Source organism: Pelmatolapia mariae, linkage group LG18 (assembly GCF_036321145.2).
Source record: "Pelmatolapia mariae isolate MD_Pm_ZW linkage group LG18, Pm_UMD_F_2, whole genome shotgun sequence".
NCBI lineage: Eukaryota > Metazoa > Chordata > Actinopteri > Cichliformes > Cichlidae > Pelmatolapia > Pelmatolapia mariae.
Genome location: NC_086243.1, coordinates 36480881 through 36496371, shown reverse-complemented (window position 1 = coordinate 36496371; position 15491 = coordinate 36480881). Strand labels below are relative to the sequence as shown.

The window sequence follows — 15491 nt, the reverse complement described above, 5'->3', positions numbered from 1 at the left end:
ATGTATCCGATATTACTAAACGAAGACGTCAGGCTTGGATTGCAGCGGTCAGACGAGCGGATATCGAGTTCTCTGCCATCCCCAATTTTTTGTTGGTTTGCTCGCGGCATTTTCTTTACGGTGAGTTCTAAATAAATTCATATCTCTCTTAATAGGCTTTTAGTGTTATTTTGAATGCGCTGAGGTCATAGATAATTAGATAAAACATCCTAATGTGTAATGCTGCAGAACCACGTCATGTTGACAGAGTAGCGTATTATTTGGCATTATTGCAGGCAAACCAGCATATGAAATATGAAACAGAAAAGAAAAGTATGTTTATTTTTTTTATTCAAGATCTGTTGACATGTACTTAGCAAGTACATACACATGAAATGCAAACTATTTACATGGCAACGCACAGCTGGCAACCTCTGGCTGTATCTTGGTCATATGGTCAACGTACTCACAACGTGGAGGCTTAAAAACGGCCAAATCTTGTACCCAACCGTTTGTGAATTAGATGTGCGCATCCAGGAATTTATAATTCCGAAAATGATTCGCCGTGTATGCGCTGACTCCACAGACAAGGTACGCGACGATATCGGGATAGGACAACGACGGTAGGCTGTCTGGGTTTCCGCTCCACTGCCTTTTTTTATTAGGGGTCCACATTACCGATGCACGCTATTTTTTCCATGTACCGTTTCTTGGCGTCTGGGCGCAGTCGGTCGCAATACAGCCCTTTGTCTTTTGCGTTGATTTTAAGCGTGGTTCTGGCAGTCCTGCTTCCAACACAGTGTGTTTGTTTTGATTTGTGGCCTTCTGACATGCGCCGCGATCCCACAATGCACTGCGGCGTGACGTCAACTCCAAAGCACTATTAACAGCAAAGACCTGGAGGACATCTTAGGTCAACTGAACTCCTCCTCTTGCTGTTTAGATGTCCTGCCAACAAGTTTTTTTAAAAAGGTCTCAAAGACTTTGGAGTCAGACCTGTTACAGATCGTCAACTTTTCTTTAGTGTCAGGTGTGTTTCCAGAATCACTAAAAACTGCTGTAATAAAACCTATACTGAAAAAGGACAATCTTGACAAGACACAAATGAATAACTACAGGTCGATCTCAAATCTCCCATTTTTAAGTAAGATCATTGAAAAAGCAGTTTCTCAACAGCTCAATTACTTCTTAAAACAGAATAACTGCTATGATGCCTTCCAGTCAGGTTTTAGACAGAACCACAGCACTGAAACCGCTCTGACCAAAGTGTTTAATGACATATGTTTGAATACAGACAGTGGAAAAATGTCAGTCTTAGTTTTACTGGATGTCAGTGCAGCATTTGATACAGTTGACCACAACATATTACTCAAACGACTGGAGAACTGGGTAGGTCTTTCAGGAACTGTACTAAACTGGTTCAAAACATACTTAGAAAACAGGAAATACTTTGTATCAATAGGTAACTTCACATCTGAGCAAACGAGTATCACATGTGGAGTTCCCCAAGGTTCTATCTTGGGACCCCTTCTGTTTAACATTTACATGCTCCCACTGGCACAGATTATAAAGAACAACAAAATAAACTATCATAGCTATGCAGATGACACACAAATATATATCACAATGTCACCAGGAGACCGAGGCCCTGTACAGGCTCTTGGTAAATGCATTGAGGAAATTAATGACTGGTTGTGCCACAATTTTCTCCAGCTAAACAAAAACAAAACTGAAGTAATAGTCTTTGGTGCCAAAGAAAAACGATTACAGGTCACCAGAGAACTTCAATCTATACACCTAAAAACCACAAACCAGGCGAGTAATTTGGGTGTAGTGATGGATGCAGACCTAAACTTAGAAAAACACACTAAGGCAATAACAAAGTCAGTTTACTATCACCTCAAGAATATATCAAGGATAAAAGATCTGATGTCTCAACAGGACCTGGAAAAACTAATCCATGCATTCATCTTTAGCAGGCTTGATTACTGTAACAGCATCTTTACAGGTCTACCTAAAAAATCAGTCAGACAACTACAGCTCATTCAGAACTCTGCTGCTCGAGTCCTCACTAAGACCAAAAAAGTGGACCACATCAGTCCAGCTCTAAGGTCTTTACACTGGCTGCCTGTCCATCAGAGGATAGACTTTAAAGTTCTGATGCTGGTCTATAAAGCTCTGAATGGTTTAGGACCAAAATACATCAGTGACCTCCTGACCCAGTATGAACCTATGATCCGGTCTTTTATCAGTTCCCATAAAACGAACGTCTCTATTGAGGTGACGTGGCAAGATGGCGCCTGTGTTTGGCTGTGCCGCTGCCTCCGTCCGTGTGTTTGTTTACTTTATATGTTATGCAAGTGTTCTTGCTACAGTTTTGTCCGGTGTCATCTCCCTTCGGATTTATGATCGCCATGCGCTACTGGCGATCAAATCTGCCATGGATAACTTTCAGAGTCAACGATACGACGTTGTTTTCCAACCACCGCTTGAGCGCGACGCAGCACCCGGTTTACCTCCACTCTTGCCGGTCAGCTCAATTTTGCTTCAGAGGCCTCGTCGGAGGAAGCGGGGGAAGAGAGCCGGCTTTCTTGTCCTGCTTCGTCGTCTTCGGAAAGAGGCGGATCTTCGTGGGCTTTATTCCTGGGCTGCTAGCGGTAAGATCCGCCTGAGACTTGTCGGAGCTGGATTAATCCCCACAACCCACTGTGTTTACCACCCAGGCTTCCACCTAAAAGCATGGAAAGCAATGCCTCATCGCGGCAGGAACCCTGTTTTGCTGCGCAGCTTACCGCATAGTACGAACTCTGTTACTGGAAACCCTACCCCTGTCCCGGTGAGTCGCAGCGTTAAATGGATGTTAATTAATGCCCGCTCAATTGCCAACAAGTCTTATATCTTAAATGACTTGTTCTGTACAGAGAAGCTTGATTTTATGTTTATCTCTGAGACGTGGCAGCGTGAGAATGATTTCTCACATCTTTTAGAGCTGTGTCCCGCTGACTGTTCATTTCTCTGTGCACCTCGGATATCTCGACGAGGAGGTGGAACAGCGGTAATTTTCAAAAAGACATTCCTATGCCAGATGATCTCCTCTAGCTGTTACGACTCTTTTGAGATGATTATGATAAAAATTGGACGAGAACAGCCCATATATGGCATTTTAATTTATCGTCCACCTGGATCTGCTGCATCTTTTCTGTCAGACCTACAAGAATTTTTAACTTCCACGATTAAACTGGGCAAGGTCATCATCGTTGGTGACTTCAACATTCATGCAGAGGACTCATCAAATAGTACCACTAAGGAGTTCCTGAGCATTATGGACTCTTTCAATTTTGTTCAACATGTATCAGGTCCTACTCACACAGCTGGGCACACTCTGGACTTGGTCTTCACCTGTGGTGTTTCCCTTGACCACACGAACTTAAATGATGTTTCTTTTAGCGACCATAAGTCAGTCTTTTTTAATGTATTGTTCAATTCAGAGTCTCTTTCCCAAAGCTTTATTAGGCGCAGGCGCTTCATTGATGACTCTGTCATTTTAAAGTTTTCTTCACTTTTTAATTTTAAACCTTCCTCTGACGAGGTTGACATCCTTATTAATTCTTTTAATGAACACTGTCTTGCCATTCTTAATCAGATTGCTCCTTTCAAAACTAGTCATTGCACTGTTAGTTCCTGCACACCATGGTTAAATAATCAAACCCGTGGTCTTCGACGCTCCTGTCGAAAAGCAGAGCGTCTCTGGAAGTCCATTTGGCTGGTTTTCCATCGAGAACACTTCAAAGAACTTCTTCACTTATTTAATGAGTCAGTTAAAGAGGCCAGAGCCTCTTACTTCAATAATCTCATAAATCGTCATAAAAATAACCCAAGAATTCTATTTGATACTATCAATAGTATTGTTTCTCCTCCAACTCAGCATGCTGTGTTACTTTCTGATGAAGACTGTAGCACTTTCCTCAATTACTTTGTAAATAAGGTGATGGACTTGAGATCCAAAATCTCCTCAAGTGCCTCCCCTTATGAAGATGCCCCTTGTTGTCCTGGGTCATTTACTTCTTTTTCTCCAATCACACTCAATGACTTAATTGCAGTAATAGGTAAAATGAAATCCTCATCATGCTCCTTAGATATATTACCTCCCTCTGTCCTGTCTGGGACTCTCACCAGCATTGGTCCCACACTACTATCCATCATCAACAATTCACTGAGGCAAGGCTGTGTTCCGTCCTATTTTAAACACGCTGAGGTAACCCCTCTGTTAAAAAAACAGAATCTAGATCCTACCTCCCCTAGTAGTTATCGTCCTATTTCAAGATTGCCATTTATAAGTAAATTACTAGAAAAAATTGTAGAAAATCAGTTCAGGTCCTTACTATGCAGATTGCAGATTTTTGACCCTTTTCAGTCTGGCTTTCAAAAGCAGCACTCTACGGAGACCGCTCTCTTAAGGGTCCATAATGATCTACTAATGGCATCTGATGCAGGAGATTGTTCCGTGATCATTTTGCTAGATCTTAGCGCAGCCTTCGATACCATTGACCACAAAATCCTACTCAACAGGCTCAAGGTTTTGGCTGGTATATCTGGCACCGTCTTAGACTGGTTTTCTTCCTACTTATCAGACAGGACCTTTTCTGTTAGGACTGATGGGTTCTCCTCTAACACTGCTGCCCTAACCTGCGGGGTTCCACAGGGTTCAGTTTTGGGTCCATTATTATTTTCTTTTTATATGCTTCCTTTAGCTGGCATTATTCAGTCTTTTAGTGACCTTTCTTATCATTTCTATGCCGATGACATTCAGCTGTATATGTCTTTTAAGCCTCATCAGCTGGATAGGCTGTCCACCCTAGTCCAGGCTTTAACTCAAATCTCTGACTGGCTTTCTAACAATTACCTTGTTTTAAACATGAACAAGACAGAGACCATGATCATAGCTCCTCCTGATCTATATTCTAAAATCAGTCAGGTTCTTGCCCCTTTCTGTCCTTCCGCTAAGCCAAATATTCGAAATCTTGGAGTAATATTTGACTCTTCTTTGGGCCTTGACTCACACGTAAAATCTCTGTCTCGTTCCTGTTTCTTTCATTTAAGGAATATTTCTAAACTGCGACATATGGTCTCCTTAGCTGAACTGGAAAAAAATTGTCCATGCATTTGTGTCATCGCGTTTAGATTATTGTAATTCCCTGTTTACCAGCTTGGATAAATCATCTCTTTCTCGCCTCCAAGCTATACAAAACGCAGCAGCCAGACTACTGACTCGCTCTAGCAAGCGAGCTCACATCACTCCTATTTTATGTTCTTTACATTGGCTCCCAATAGATTTTAGAATTCATTTTAAAATTATTGTTTTAACATACAGAGCACTAAATGGCCAAGCCCCAGATTATTTATCCAAGCTTCTCACAAAACACACTACTGCTCGCCGTCTCCGCTCACAGACTCAGAGTTTGTTGGTTGCTCCCAGAACACGTCTGAAGACGAAAGGGGACAGAGCCTTTCAGGCTGTGGCACCAAGGCTGTGGAACAGTCTACCTCTACAACTACGTTTGGTTGACTCTGTGGAATCCTTTAAAAAGCAGTTAAAAACTTTACTGTTTAAACAAGCTTTCTGTTGACCAATGCTTTTTACATTTTTATATCTTTTTAATTTACATCTAAATTCTATATTGTGTATATTGTGCATTTTGCTATTTATTGCACTGTTTATTTTAATCTCTGTGTGCAGCGCTTTGTGACTACATGTCTATGAAAAGCGCTTAATAAATAAACTTTACTTACTTACTTACTTCCCAGAGTCAGAACCAGACACGGAGAAGCTGCATTCAGCTTTTATGCTCCATATATCTGGAACAAACTCCAATTAAACCTCAGATCAGCTGAAACACTCAGTTTATTTAAATCCAGGTTGAAGACTCACTTATTCTCAGCTGCATTTGAATAAAGCACCAAATCCGCACTTAAAATGTAAGTTTTGAAATTTAAGCTTAACTACTGATTTTATCTACAGTTTTGATTTTTGATTTTATATACTGTTTTGTTTGTTTGTTAGTTAGTTCGTTTGTTTGCTTGTTTTAATCAATTTTAAATCATGCTTTTTATTTGTTTTTGTTTTTAATGTCTCTGTAAAGCACTTTGAATCACCTTGTTGTTGAATTGTGCTAAACTTGCCTTGCCTTGCCTTGCTCGTTCCCTTTGTGCATTTTGTCTCACAGTTCTGCTAGATGTTTTAGTGTGAATTATTGTTTCTCTGCCAAGTACAGCACTTTATTGTAACATGCTAGTTAGTAGAGCTGGGCGATATATCGAGTTTTTAAAAAAATATCGATATATTTTCATACGAGATATAAGATGTGACAATATCGTTTATATCGATATAGTATATGTTACGTTATAATTATACTTGTGGAGCCGCAAGTTTGCCTCTCTTTCGTCCATTTTTGTCTCTACGCAAACGTTACTCGGCCTCGCCTCTCCTTCACTGAACACAACTCCCCCTCCCCCATAGCTTCACCTGCAGGCAACGACAAGATGGACACGGCAAATCTCCGTTAACGAGTTACCGCGGATCGCCCCGTGCGTGGGGCTGGACGGCGTCAACGTGTCAGCGAGCTAACCACGCTAACGAGCTAACTGCGCTAACAACATGCAGCACCTAAAATCCTTTCATTTTCTCAAAAATCGACAGTGCACCTTATGTATGAATTCTAGTTGTGCTTACTGACCGCGAACCGTTTTTATGTGGTACACGGCGCTCAGCAATCTGTCAAAAAATGTTTTAGTACGACTTTGGTAAGCTACAGAGCTGCACCGCTTTATGGATTGTCGGACCATTACGGCTACCGTAGTGGAGCCTCGCGGAGTGATACGTACTGTGCTTCAACGTAATATTACCGTATTGTGTGTGTAAAAGGACCATAAATGGCACCTGTTCAGAGCATTGACTGTAGAAAACATGGACGACGCGACAGCACCCCAAAAATGAAGCCAAAACGTCTCTATCGCCCCCTGGTGTCTGGCTGCAGTATAGGTCATAAACCACCTCGTTTTTTTTAACAGTTCTCATCACGCTGATTGATGTCCAAAGGGTCTCCTCTCCCATAAGTTTGATTCTAATTCCTACCGCGGTGATGTTAAATTGGGGTGAAACGTCATCATAACAGCTTTGACTGACAGCTGCAGTCACGGAGAAACTTGCGTATCTCTGTTCGGGAATAGCAGATAGAGTGTAGGCTCTGAGAGGAGGGCCAGCGTTTACGCTACGAAAACACGACCGACTGTTTTAACCTGACAGCCTGAGGTGTTCTTCAGTAAACTGGACTACCCGACAGAAGGACCCGAAGCCCCGCTGCACTTTTTCGGTAAGTTAAACGTGTTTGTAAGCTAATCCGTAACTACCGTCCTTAGCTAGGTCCTGAGACCTAGCTAGCTAAAATGAGCACTCGGCTGTCGGGGTTCATTCAGCTAATCTGTGCAGGTGAATGAATTTACTAAAGAAATTTACTAAAGAAATCAAGAGAAACGCCCCGGGCTACTCAGTCACTAATTACTGTTACTGTACTTTTATTACAAGTATTATACTGTAAAAGCAACAGGCTGCACCCTGCTGCAGCTCCTGTGCAGAGCTGAATATTAAATATGTGCAAACAACAGCATGTTTTCAGTCTCTTGCCACATCTGTAAAGACAGTAACATCTTTTTTAAAAGCTTGTACTTCAGTAACTCCTCATTAATCAGGAACTATGGATTAAAGTACTGTAGTGTACTGTAATACTGAAAAAATGTAAGAGAAGAACTTCAGATCCTGAGTGTGTGAGGACAGAAGAATCAGCTTTATTTCAATTTTGAGGGATAAAATTTATATCTGGGTTTGATGGTTCTGTTCTCTTTGTGATTACAGGAGCTGCCCTCAGATTCAGACCTCAGCACCACCCAGTGACAGCAGACAGATCATCCAACATGTTCACATGTTAACTGGAAAATGAACTGATGAAAACAGTACAAAGGTTAAAGTACCACACGTGCTGTAGTGAAAGCTGCAGCTTTATTGATAAAGTTAAAGACAAAAAGTCAAAAGGATTAATCACTCATGTAACTGTGTCACTATACATCAGCATTAACAGGACCTCAGTTTGGTGTTTCACAAAGCTGCTGATCTCAGACCTGCACAGCTTCAGTTTTAAACACTTGATGTACTCAGCTGCATGAAGAGCACATGAGATTTTCTCTGACACAATTAAATAAAACCTGATGAAGGTCAAAGGTCGTCACTTGTATGTTGAACTACAAACTTGTGATCTGGAGTTCTTTCACAGCTTTTTGCAGATAGTGTGTTATTTACCATAAAGTAATTCAGAGTTATTCATACCAAAGTAACCAGAGAGGATCACATATTTTTAAATATATAACTTGCAGGACTGAATATAATATCTTTATGTAAATGTCTGGAGCCTCTGGGGAGTATCTGACTATTTATAACATTACACAAACCAAAGGTCTCCATCAGTGTTCATGAAATGCTGGGTTTATCCATCTCCTGGGGCGGGCCTACAGAGGAGTGCTGAAGATTTCCCTGTGAGGGAGCTGCTGGTGAAGATCATGAGTCCTGCTTGATCAATGCGATGAGCTTCAGTCTTCCTGGTGTTTCTTAAATGAAGCCTCTCTCATTGGGTCAACAGAACATCTGGCACAGGACAGCTGTGATGAAAGAAAAGGAAGAAGTTTCTCCAAACCTCTGGACCCAGGAAACCCAGCTTGGTCCTGATGGTCTCCCTCACTAGTTTCTCTCCAGGGTGAATGTAGCTGTTGATATAATATGGACTCTATTATTAAATGAAAAGAACAAATTAGACTACACTACTGAAACGTTCTGCTGATGTTTTTAAAGTCTCCATGTTACCAGGCTGTAGAGGGCTCTGAAGATTTAAACAGTTTTAGATCCATTACACTCAGTCTTATGTTAAAATCTCAAAGGACAGCGTTATATTTTTGATATTAACAGTAACTTTGGGCTTCTGTAGAGTGAGCAGATGATCTCATCGCTGTCTAAAAATGGATTAAAAAAAAAAACATAAGAAGTGCTGAATCCTTCAATAACACAGACTATTAGAGTATTAGGTGTGTAGCATCGCTAACTAGCTAGCAACAAGCCTCCAACACAGTGCGTATGCTAGCAGCTAATCTAGCTAACGAATTAACAACAGAGTGATTTTAGAACTATAAGATGATAAGCTGTGCGTCTTTTTTTATAACAGTGACATGGTTGTATTTACCTTAATTAAAGGAGTCGTCAGTCGCGGTAAACCAGCAAAAAAACTCGAGCAGCCGGGCTACGTAAAAAGTGTAGGGGGCATGTTTGCGGTCACGTCCAGCGGGTGTGTGGGCCGAGCGTTACACAGTCGCTCCACCTCAAGTCACTACTGCGCAGACTCTGGCTCCAAATTTGCAAGATGGCAGCCTCCACAAGCGGGATATTTTGGCTTCATTTTTGCACAATGGGAGGAGGCGGTGTCGCGTCGTCCATCTTTTCTACAGTCAATGGTTCAGAGACACGGTTACAAAGAGGATTTCAAACTCCAGGCTGTCAGTCACGCAGTAGAACTTGGGAACAGAGCAGCTGTGAAATCTGTCTTTGTTATTATGCTCAGCGTCTTTTAGTTTACATTTTGACTGCACAATTGTGAGCTCTTTGTTATGCACAAAAACAACATTGTGTTCTTTTATTTATGGAGCATTATTATTTAATAAATGCTGATAATTTATTTTTGAGTAATTTCTTCATGTACATCTACGCTGTATGTTAATAAAAGTGCCTGTGTGAGATGTGGGACACAGCTTTGACTAAACTCTTTTTGTTCTTACCTTATGGCTTAAAAAAAAAAAAAAATCGAGATATATATCGTATATCGCCATCCAGCTAAAAAATATCGAGATATGAATTTTGGGTCATATCGCCCAGCTCTACTAGTTAGCCATTCTCAGATGAGAGCATATGAGCATGCAGGTGGTTTCTCATGTGGTCCGCTATCCTTCTCTCTCCCTTGAAGGTGTTCATGCAGAAATCCAGTAAAGTGAAGTCGCTGTACTGTTTTGTTTTTATTTTAAACAGGTATGTGAGCTCCTTCTTTTATTTTTGTGTCATGTGTACTGGTTATATCTTTTGTTTGTTTGTGATGCATGGTCACTGTTTCAAATTACTGTTAGATATATGTAACTAAAAAAATATGTAAAATTGCCACTGGAAAATGAAGTCTCCCTAAAGCATAATTTTGTTGATGAGGTAATTGTCACTATATGGTCACGATGAAGTGCATTTTAATTTGTTATATATGTTTATAAATACATTTTAGCAGCATTTTAGAAGTTTCATTTGTTAATTAGATTTGTTGTGATGTTGCACCTCAGTCGCCTAGAGGCCCCACTGAGGAGAGGTGTTCATGCAGAAGTCCAGTAAAGTGAAGTCGCTGTACTGTTTTGTTTTTATTTTAAACAGTTCTGGGAGAATAAATCCGCCCAGCTGGCAAAGTGAGAGTTGACTCCTCTGGTCATTCGTACAACACAACGCAGAGAACTAGCGGCACTCAGAGTTTAAGGCCAGGCCGGCTACACTTAGACTACGGTGACCTGGATGACTGAGAACCTTCACAGACTTTTGAAATGAATATTTTTCATATTTTGTTGCTGTTTATATGAGCTGTGTAAAACAACAGGGTTATAACAGTCTGTGGTGAATAAATATGTATTTTAGTCCACCCCCTGCACACTGAAATTTCAACACGTAGGACAGAGTTGAAGTGAGTTCATCCATCAGAACGAGACTCGCCTGTCCTCTGTTTGCTCTTTGTTAGCTCACATCTCCAAAAAGTCCTCACAATCATAAACGTCCCGCAGAGCTGTGATTAGGATCCTCCCTCAGAGGGACACTCACCTGTCCTGTGCAGCTTGATTTGGGGTTTCCAGGTGATATCCAGCAGTCTGCGCTGACGGTCGATCTCTTCCTCGTACTGGACGATCGTTTTTTCAAACTCCAAGAATATTTGTTCAGCAGCAGCAGTTAGTCGCTCGTTGATAAACTCTCTCAGAGACTGAACTGAAGGCATTGTTACTGCCACAGCTCACACACTCAGCTCACAAACACAGCTCACACACAACAACAACAGTCTCTGCGCTCAGACACACACGTTGAAAGCTAACGGCATTAGCGCCTTTCCTTTGTTTACTTCCACCTGGTGTCACGTGATAAAGCTCCGCCAGTGCGGGACTGTTAACGCACCTCCCTCTCTCTCTCTCTTATTAATGAATGTAAAGTATTACAGAGAGCTCGGGGAGTCAGTGTAAAGCCGCTAACACCACAGTGATGAGCTGACTCTTTTCGGTCCCACACTCTCGGCTCAGTTCACACACGCGCTTTTCCTTTCTTTATTTCCGCTTGGTGTCACACGGTGTTGCTCCGGCAGAGGGCATTTACCTTTAACTGTTCCGCTGTCGAAGATTTCTCTCTGTTTCAAATCAGTTTCCAGCTGAAATCAATTTTTTCTACATCCATGGAAAACAAGAAAATCGCAGATATTATCATTTGAATTTTAAGTTTTCTGTTTTGAAATTATCTGAATACGTTTCTTATTTTGAACTTCAACATGATTCCTATCTTGAATCCAGTGCCTCCTTAAACTGGTTTAAATACTGTTTGGATCTGGTGAGTTCAGAACAAACAAAAAAAATATGCTTTCTAATCAAAATATATAAAGTTTGATTAAAAACTTACAAAGTAATGCCAGAATAAGTTATTAATTAATTATTATTATTGTTTGACTGGCTACAAATTAATTTTTATTATATTCAGCTGTTAAACATTTGGCATATTGTTTATTAAATTAGACCCTCTGGTGCTGGTCACCACCAGCTCCTTCACAGGGAAATCTCCTCCGTAGGCCCACCCAGAAGATGGATAAACCCAGCATTTCATGAACACTGTGATGGAGACCTTTGGTTTGTGTAATGTCATAAATACTTGGATACTCCTCAGAGGCTCTGGACTTTTACATAAAGATATTATAGTTAGTCCTGTAGAAAGTTATATATTTAAAAATATATTATCATCTCTGGTTACTGTGGTATGAATTACTCTGAATTACTTTATGGTAAATAACACGCTACTGGCAAAAAACAGTGAAAGAATGTCAGATCACAAGATTTTAGTTCAACACACAAGTGATGACCTTTGACCTTCCTCAGGTTTTATTTAACTGTGTCTGAGAAAATCTCATGTGCTCTTCATGCAGCTGAGTACATTCAGTGTACATTCTTATCTCTCGCCTCAGTCTTGAATCCTCCTCACCTGATTCGTCACTGACCCCAACCAGCAAAGACATTTGATAGGATGGTACTGCATGTTCTTCCGTTAGTGCCGTTGTTGCAAATTAATTATTTAATTAATGTTATCTGTTAATTAGAGTTATCAAACATGGGATTAGACAACACCCACGACGACTGACCCATCTGGAGCTGTATTATTTGGAATATACATGCATCTGCCAGCCCACACATTGAACACAGATAGATAGATAGATAGATAGATAGATAGATAGATAGATAGATAGATAGATAGATAGATAGATAGATAGATAGATAGATAGATAGTGTCACCATTCAACCTCTAGGTGTAAACTGACATCCCTTATTCAGACACTCACTCAAACTCTCCTAGCACTTCCTGTTCCAGCTCAGTCACACTTCCTCTCTGTCAGCACTTCACATCCACTCTCTCCTGCTTTCTGCCAATAATCGGTTAAAATTTTCAGCGGCTCACTGAATGGAACCCAGACGCAGTGTTCCCACCAATTCAAGCTCCCCAACCACTTACAAGGAGTAAGTGGCTCAGCCAACAATTCGGCAAAAAACAGCTGCACACTCTCGTTCAGGTCCGCCCACGCATACACACACATACAAGAGCTCAAAGAGTTATCTACACAGGCCTTCTTGGAGTATCTGGGTGGGGTGCTTGAGGATGCTTGACCTGGGGACTCTGTTGTCCTACTGGGAGACTTCATTGCTCATGTGGACAACGGCAATAAGACTTGAAGGGGCGTGACTGGGAGGAGCACCGTCTTCAGATCTTAACAGATCTTAACCCGAGCGATGTTCTGTTACTGGGCTTCTGTGCAAACCAGTTTGTCAAAAACAAACACCATGTTTGAACATAAGGGTGTCCATAAATGCATGTGGCACCTGGACATCATAGACTGCAGGTCAATGAGCAATTTTGTAATCGTATAATCAGATCTGCAGCTGTATGTTTTGGACACGCTGAGCTGTCAACTGATCACCACCTGGTGGTCGGTTGGATCAGTTGGCGGGGGAGGATGCTGGACAGACCTGGCATGCCTAAACCTATAACTAGGATGGGAACACTTGGCTGAGGTCCCGGTCCATGGGATGTTTAACTGCCACCTTCGAGCATTCAGAGGGAGACTGGGTACACTGAGCCCATTCACCTCCATTGCTGAAGCTCCTGCACTGAGCTTTGGCCACAAGGTGGTTGGTGCCTGTTGTGGTGGTAAGCCCCAAACCCAGGTTATGGTTAGCCTGGGTTTGAGTTCACAGACGAAGTTAATAACTCCTTGGTGGCAGGATCCTTGGGTTCCTGAATGCTCTGGATGTAGTCGGTCTGTCTTGGCTGACACGCCTCTACAATGTTGCATGTCGATCAGGATCAGCACCACCCTGGTCTGGATTGGCAGACTGGGGTGGTGGATCCCATTTTCAAGAAGGGGGACTGGAAGGTGTGCTCCAACTACAAGGGGATCACACTCCTCAGCATCCCCGGGAAAATCTATGCCAGGGTGCTGGAAAGTAGAGTCTTTCCATTAGTTGAACCTCGGATACGGGAGGAACAATGCCGTTTTCATCACTGGATTATTGGATCAGCTCTTTACACTCTCAAGGATAATTGAGGCTGCATTTGAGTTTGCCCAACAAGTCTTCGTGTGTTTTGTGGATTTGGAGAAGGTATTCAACTGTGTCTCAGAGTGTTCTGTGGGAGGTGCTCTGGGACTATGGGGTGTGTGGTCTGTTATTAAGCCATTAAGCCTTAACATGAAATTTCCCCATGTAGGACTAATAACGGTATATCATCAATCAATCAATTTGATCCTTCTGCAACCATTCCAAGAGCTTGATCCTCATAGCTGGCAATAAAGCGAATTTGTTCCTGGTGGGTGTTGGACTCTGCGCTCTGCAGATATGAGGAAACAGTGGCAGGAAACAGAGCTCAGCAAAAGGAGGAGCTACACCAGTAAATATGAAAGGCTTCATTTAGGAGCTGAAGAGCTGCTGTGTTCTCTCTATTGTTCATTCAGTCCAAGAGAAAATCATGTTCCTGCTTTTCATTTGGATGATGATAGTCTCCTTTCAGACTGGTGAGTCATCAAAAGATGGAGTGAGATGTAAAAGGAGATGATAGACATGAAAATATTTGGATGTTGTTTGAATTGATTCACTTTTTATAAACTAAACTAAGTTTAAAGATACAGAAACATGATGGTGAAATATGTCTTTGTTGTTTTCAGGATCCTCTGAGGATTTACTGACACCATCTAAAGATGTAGTGATGAGTTTGGAAGGAGACACTGTGACTCTCTCCTGCAAATATTCAGGCTCTGTCCTGAACCTCTACTGGTACCATCAGAAGTCTGGTTCACGTCCACAGCTTCTCATGGCAGATTATTCAGATCAAACAGAAAAGCTGAAGTTTAGAAAAGATCAAGACAAAAGTGAGTTTTATCTGGAGATCTCCTCTGCTGCAGTGACAGACTCTGCTGTGTACTACTGTGCTCTGCAGCCCACAGTGACAGGAAACACCAAAACTCTGTACAAAAACCTTTGGAGCAAAGACAACAGAATACTCCACAACATCCACTAGAGGGAGCCACACACTGTTAAACCTCTGATTCTTGTGTCATTGGACTGATGACAAAGACAACAGAGAAATGAAGCAGTAAAGATCAGAGACAGAGACAGAGCTGCTGTGGAAGCACAAAACTATTTGATTGGCAGAGCTATTAAACTGGCCCCGCCCACTGAAGTTGAGCTCATCCAATGACATTATTTGTTGGTCATTGTGCTGCAGTGGAAGAACATTGTTCATGTGCTGTCTGTCTGGCTTTAATAACTCCAAAGACATGTTGCTGCACATCTTTTTGCTTCTATCTCACATTATAGGTGAGTTTAAGAACAGGGATTAAAGTTTAGTTGAAGCTGCTGCATTAAGCAGATATACAGACTGCATTTCACTACTTTTCTTCTTTCTTTTTCCAGGACTAACAGCTGGAGACTTAATCACTCCTCATCAAACTGAAGTCACTAAAACAGAAGGTGAATCTGTCAAACTCACATGTAACTATCAGACAAGTGATAGTGATCCTTGGCTTTATTGGTACAAACATCATTCTGACCTTCAGGCTCCTCAGTTTATACTCTGGAAAGGAGCAAAAGACAGCAGTGGT

The 15491-nt window shown here is 41.6% G+C and overlaps 1 protein-coding gene across 2 annotated transcripts in view; it reads right to left on the bottom strand.

Moving 5' to 3' along the window:
- The window catches only part of LOC134616396 (zinc finger protein 135-like), a 50837-nt gene extending 39450 nt beyond the window's left edge, over positions 1–11387 (bottom strand). The window contains exon 1 of one of the 2 annotated variants that reach the window (XM_063461263.1): positions 10916–11387. In XM_063461263.1, the coding sequence (XP_063317333.1) occupies positions 10916–11087 (172 nt within the window). In that variant the 5' untranslated portion in view covers positions 11088–11387. The remainder of the gene's footprint in view (positions 1–10915) is intronic. The other variant, XM_063461264.1, reaches the window with a different exon arrangement.
- Positions 11388–15491: the final 4104 nt, after the last annotated feature.